We start from the raw sequence: 6,192 nt of genomic DNA on the forward strand, positions 1-6,192 counted from the left end.
TATAAACTGTTTGTAACAACCTTTCACTATCAATGAAAACAGTTTATCTCTCACTCTCTCTTTGAAGCTTTTTTCACCACCTTCAATGGCGGTTTCATCTTCTTACAAATCAATCTTTATTTTTATTACTTTTATTGGTTTCCAATAATTTGAATTTTTTACTTACATTTAACTTGTTTCTAGAATGCACGGTGAGTAGTGAGTTTATTTTGAGTTTTGAAATATCGGAGATTTTTATTTTTAGAAAAGCTAATTAATTTACTTACTCTTAATTTAGGAGACACGTGATGGTAAAGACTTTTAAAATTTGGAGATTTTGTTATATAACTTATAAATGAAAATTGTAAAATTCGTATTTTGATAAGGGTTTGTCTAACATGTGCAAACTTGCACATGATAAGGATATTAAAAGTAACAACTTTTTATTGAAAACCACAATTATTTATTAAAAAGTTATATATCTAATATAAAATGCACAAGTTCCTATACAAACTTACTACTTTAAACTTCTTATCATGTGCAAATTTGCACATGTTAGAAAAACCCTTTTGATAAATTATAAGGTAGGCTATGATTAAATTAACATTTTTATTGTAAAAAAAAAAATTATACTATTATTTTTTCAATCATATGTGTTTTCCACGCGTCTTTTCAATGATACTTTTTGCTCAGTATATATAATCTGAACTCTTGTATAAAGATTTTCGAATTATACAATCTTAAACTTAATGAAACCCGTAAATAATGTTGTAATTGACATAAAAGTCTATGTTAACCACATTACTGTCCCCACAAAAACTACTTCAAAGTTTGCTTGTTTATGATATTTCATACCTAAGCAAGCAATGGTTCAAACATGGGATAGTTTGATAACATATTTTTATACTTATTTTATACCATGGTTTTATTTAAATATGTATTAGTTTTTATTAAATTTTTAGAACTATTTTACTACTTTTTGTTTATTTTCCAATAAATAGATAAGATTTAGAGATTGTGAAGAATTGATGAAGAAATAGTGGAACACAAGAAATTGAAGTTTGGATCGGCAAAGAATCAAATAATGTTAACGGAGTGCTTCTTCAATGTATTGCAAGTGCAAAATAAATGTCACTTTGCCTATTTTTTGCAAGAGTAATTACGTAAGAGCATAAATCATCACCATAACTCATGAAAGTTGGAAAACTAAAGAAAGATGAAGTCAGTGGAGGTTACGCCACTCGTATAGCCAACTATTAGCATTAAAATTAGATGTTTTAATTTGTGCATTCCAATGATTTCTTCGAATTATGTGTACTTAAGTCCCGTGGCTACCGAAATGCAAGATTTTAGGGTCCCTTGTGCCTTTAAATTGACTTGTAAACTTTGCATTTAAAACCACCCCTTGTTGATTGTAAACATTTAGCATAATCTTGTACTATCTTGTTATTTTCATACTCCCTCCCTCCGGTCCTATTTACAAGAGAAAGTTGACTTTTTACATACATTGAATAGTTTATGTATCTAGTCAAGAATCTAAACCAAATACATAAATTATTTAATGTATTTAAAAAATTAATTGTCTCTTGTAAATAGGACCGGAGGAAGTATTAATAAAGTTTGGGAAATGTTTTTTTTTTTAAAGAAAAGTTTGGGAAATATTAATTTGTGCTCTTATGGTACATGTTAAGAATTCCATTAATAGAAATTATGTATTGGAAATTGTGTTAATTTATTGTTTAAAATATTTAATATTTATTTTTTTAATAAATCCTTACCCTTAATGGAATGACATTTATGTTTAACATGTGTCATAAGGGCATATGTTAAGCATTAATTTCATTTCATTAATTGTAAGAATTTACTGAAAAAAAATTTAATATTAAACATTTTGAACAATAAATTTACATAATTTCCAATACAAAATTTCTATTAGTGAAATACTTAACAAGTTAGCATTTCCCAAGTTTTATTTCTTGTTCTCCTATTCTTTGAGGGATATAGCCAAACTTAGTTGAAGTCAGTGTTCCGTAGTTGAGATCAATTCAAAAAGGTCTTTGTGAAAAAAATTATTTCCTCTTACCATGACCACGCATATTAGACCTCAAATCACAGGCCTCCTTATAAAAGAAAGAGAATAAACAACTGAAGTTTTAGATAAGTTCAAATAGCTGTTGGAAACTTGCCCACACCATTGCCCTTCAAAGGTGTATCTTGATTATGTTGATGGTGGAGGCTAACATGAGGGAGCCAATAGGTCCCTCATCTAGTGAGGGAGCAAAGATGCTTTTTTTTAACCTTAGGATTAAATAAATGGATTGGATTTTCTCCACATCAGCAAGAGAACACATGCACCTCTCCACACTCTAACCCATTACAATCAAAACATAACTCATTATTGTCCCACATTCAATCATTTTTAGATCCACACTTCTCCGTCACTCCCCGTCGCCGGCAACCTCTCCGGCACTCTCACCGGCGATTCTTCAAAAATCTTCCTCAAACACTACCGGCTGCGACCTACCACCATCTACAACGCTTTATCTACCTCTTTCTTTTCAGATCGAAAGTTCTCTTTCTCTCCCAACTCACCGTCGCCGGTACTGCGACGACATTTACCCTTTCTCTTTCTCACTCAACTATAACAACCGCAAGTAACGGCGAGCTCAAAAGAACAAATAACTACGAAAGTTATTGTCCCGCACGAAAAATTTGCAGATCGAAACTATTTTTTAGTCACTCACCATCACCGGCAACTGGTAATTTTCCAATTATTTTTGTTTCCTTCGAAATTGTTTGAATCCTTGAAATATTATGCTAGTTGGGAGTAAAATCTGTTATGCTAGTTGGGAGTAAAATCTGTTATGTTTTGTTTGAATTCATGTATTAGATTGATAATAAAACGACAATTTAATTTAGAATTAAAAATTTAATTTAATTGTTGTTTAGGGGCATGGAATACAGAGCTTTTGATTGTAGTCAATTTATTGATGGAAGTCATGAAGAAGGGGCAGACATTGGAGAAGATGTTAGGCTTGAAGAGGGGGAATACAATGGTAACATGGAAAATGATGGAAGTGGTTACGAAAGCGGAGACAATGGTGAGTTTGAAGAAGATGGAGGTAGTGGTCAACCCGGAGATGATGAAGGGGTGAACTATGGTGACATGGAAGAAGATGGAAGCGATGAAGAAGTAGTAAACTATGGTGACATGGAAGAAGATGGAAGTGATGAAGAAGTGGTAGACTCTGGTGACTTGGAAGAAGATGGAAGTGAGGCAGAAGGGGTAGACTATGGTGACATGGAAGAAGATGGAAGTGACGATGAAAACCAACATATCCAAGTTGATAGTGCTGATGACATTGCGGCATTGGACCTGACTGGTTTAGGGGCTCTATTTGTAAGGAGAATTGAGTTTGGAAGCCTAGAGATTGCATATGAGTTCTATAAATCCTATGGAAGAGCGAATGGATTCACAGTTCGCAAAGGCAAGTTGCTATATTGCAAATCAGGAGAAGTAGTGCAACGCACATTTGTTTGCCATAGAGAAGGATATAGGAAAATGAAAATAACTGAGGCGAATAGAAAGCGTCGGCCAAGACCTTATACTCGATGTGGATGTCAAGCTATGTTTCGGGTACACATAAACAGTTTCACAAATCGCTGGTCTGCTACAGTTTTTAATAACCAGCACAACCATGAGCTAGTATCGCAGGAACATTGTGGACTGCTATCTTCACACTGCGTAATGACAGATTCAGACATAATGCAAATGAACAATATGTTAAAAAGTGGTATTTTACCTAATCGCATATATGCTTCATTTGCAAATCAAGCAGGAGGATATGATAAAATTGGTTTCCGGAGGAAAGATCTGTATAATCAATTAGCGAGACAACGGCGTTTGCGAAAGTCAGATGCAATTTCTGCATTAAATTATCTTCGTGGATTGGGTTCAAATGATCCCATGATGTTTTTCAAGCACACTACTGATTCTACAGGTAGACTACAACACCTGTTTTGGTGTGACGGAAAAAGTCGTCTTGATTACCAAATTTATGGCGACGTAGTCGCATTTGATGCAACATATGGTAAGAACAAATACCATTGCCCTTTAGTTGTGTTTGCTGGTGTGAATAATCATAACTCTACTATTGTTTTTGGTGGAGCTATTGTTGCTGATGAGAAGGAAGAAACTTATGTCTGGGTGCTTTCACGGTTCTTGGAAGCAATGTCTGGAAAGTCGCCAACTGCTGTAATCACTGATGGTGATTTATCAATGAAGAATGCCATAAAACAAGTGTTTCCAAATGCTTATCATAGACTGTGTGCGTGGCACTTGATTCGCAATGCATCGTCCAACATAGGCGATCCTGCATTTGTGAATGAATTTAGAAAGTGTATGTTGGGTGACTATGAGATTGGAGAATTTTCCAGGAAGTGGGCTGAAAATGTTGATTCATTTGGATTGCATGACAACAATTGGATCAAAGAAACATATATGAAGAGAAAGGCATGGGCAACAGCACATATACGTGGCCACTTTTTTGCAGGCTTCAGAACTACATCTCGATGCGAGGGGTTGCATTCAGAGATGGGGAAGTTTGTTCATTCTCGTTACAACTTGGCAGATTTTTTACTACACTATCACCGTTGTCTCAACTTCATGCGGTATAGAGAGGTCCAAGCAGACTTTGAAAGTGATTATGGTGATCCTGCTCTCATTACAAGATTCCCTAAACTTGAGGCCTCTGGTGCGAAGGTATTTACGAAAGAGATATTTTGTAAATATCAGATGTTAATCAACCGATCTTCTGCCATGGTCGTAACTGGATCGAAAGAAACATGTGGGTACCACATTTATACTGTTAGTAAGTACAGGAGACCGGACCGGGAGTGGCGTGTATCATTTAACCCTTCAGAAGAAATTTTCAGGTGTGCTTGTCGGAGGATGGAGTCATTTGGAATTCCATGTGAGCATATCATTGCAGTTTTGGTTTTTACTGATTTTGCTGAGTTGCCTGAATCCCTTGTATTGAGTAGATGGACAAAGAATGCTAAGGATGTATTAGGTAGCATCTCAAATGGTCGTCCGACATATTGGGACTCGCACCATGCAACAAGATACGGAGCATTGATGTTTAGATGGGGGAGATTGTCTAAATTAGTCGTTGACAACGGTAATGACTACAAAGAGCACATGGACATTGCGGCTGCAGCTATTTTGAAAGCCGAACAAAAGAGAGGCATAATAAGTGATAACACGACAAACCTTGAAGAGGACGTGGTGGAAGAAAATTTGCAAAATCCTGTTTCTGTCAGAACCAAAGGTAGAGGTGGTGGTGTTGGCTCCACTAGTGGAACAAACAATAGGCGTGTCGCCCATTGTTCTGCATGTGGTGATCCTGGTCATAATAAGAAAACATGTTTGCGAAGAACGGGTGGCACTCAAAATGTGAACAATGTTGATGAACATGTAAGTATATTTTAAGCGGATTTTTTTTTTTTTTTATAATATTATGAGTGATGATTCTGAATTTATGTTGTTAAAATGTTGTATTTCAGGAACATGCGCCGGCGGAGTTTATGCAGTTTATGTAGCGAGAGTGTTGTGATGCTACGTAGTATATTATGTATTGAAGTATAAGTCACTTCATTCAGTGATGTAATGTTATGTATTTGAATTTGTGTTTGAATGTTGGATTTAGTAAAGTGATGTAATATTATGTATTTTGAATACCGACTCGTGACATAACGTCGCTAATCTTAATTGAATTACATCATTACAGTACTTGTTTACTATTAGATAATTTCTCAGATTGTTTCAATCATATTACTAAAAATGGTTTGCCCGAAAATAACAATCTGGATTATAAGTCCTACAATTTAAACAAACAACACAACCAACAATCATACAATTAAAACCATGATATCGTTACACAATAAACACATCCACCAGTGTACCAAAACAAACTACAAAGTTAAAAAATCCACATATTAGTTCAGTGCCAGAACATACAAATTAAGATACACAACAAGCAAGTGCTTAAGATAGACATCAATGCAAACACATTCATACTGCTTTGCGTCGAACAATGTCCACATACAAACGATCAACAGGGTGGTCAAGGTAAAAGTTCAACACGTCACCAGCCTTCAACTTGTATTGCCTAAGAAAATCAAACCAGCCGCCAACCAAATACCTCTTCTTCC

At 35.1% G+C, this 6,192-nt stretch overlaps 1 protein-coding gene across 1 annotated transcript; it reads left to right on the top strand.

The window, feature by feature from the left end:
* Positions 1-2,207: 2,207 nt before the first annotated feature.
* On the top strand, positions 2,208-5,784 carry LOC146919786 (protein FAR1-RELATED SEQUENCE 5-like). The gene is made up of 3 exons (XM_085713189.1): positions 2,208-2,738; positions 2,929-5,455; positions 5,545-5,784. Exons 2-3 carry the CDS (start codon positions 2,933-2,935, stop codon positions 5,578-5,580), a joined length of 2,559 nt encoding a protein of 852 aa, XP_085569315.1. The 5' UTR covers positions 2,208-2,738; positions 2,929-2,932; the 3' UTR covers positions 5,581-5,784.
* Positions 5,785-6,192: the final 408 nt, after the last annotated feature.

This window comes from Medicago sativa, chromosome 5, assembly GCF_051527215.1.
Source record: "Medicago sativa cultivar Bolivia chromosome 5, Bolivia_mono, whole genome shotgun sequence".
In the NCBI taxonomy this organism is placed as follows: Eukaryota; Viridiplantae; Streptophyta; class Magnoliopsida; order Fabales; family Fabaceae; genus Medicago; species Medicago sativa.

Excerpts from the sequence above, each read along its gene's own strand:
- LOC146919786 (XM_085713189.1), top strand. The coding sequence starts at position 2,933 with ATGGAATACAGAGCTTTTGATTGTAGTCAATTTATTGATGGAAGTCAT. Across the intron at positions 5,456-5,544 it reads TGAACAATGTTGATGAACAT|GAACATGCGCCGGCGGAGTT; the intron begins GTAAGTATATTT and ends GTTGTATTTCAG.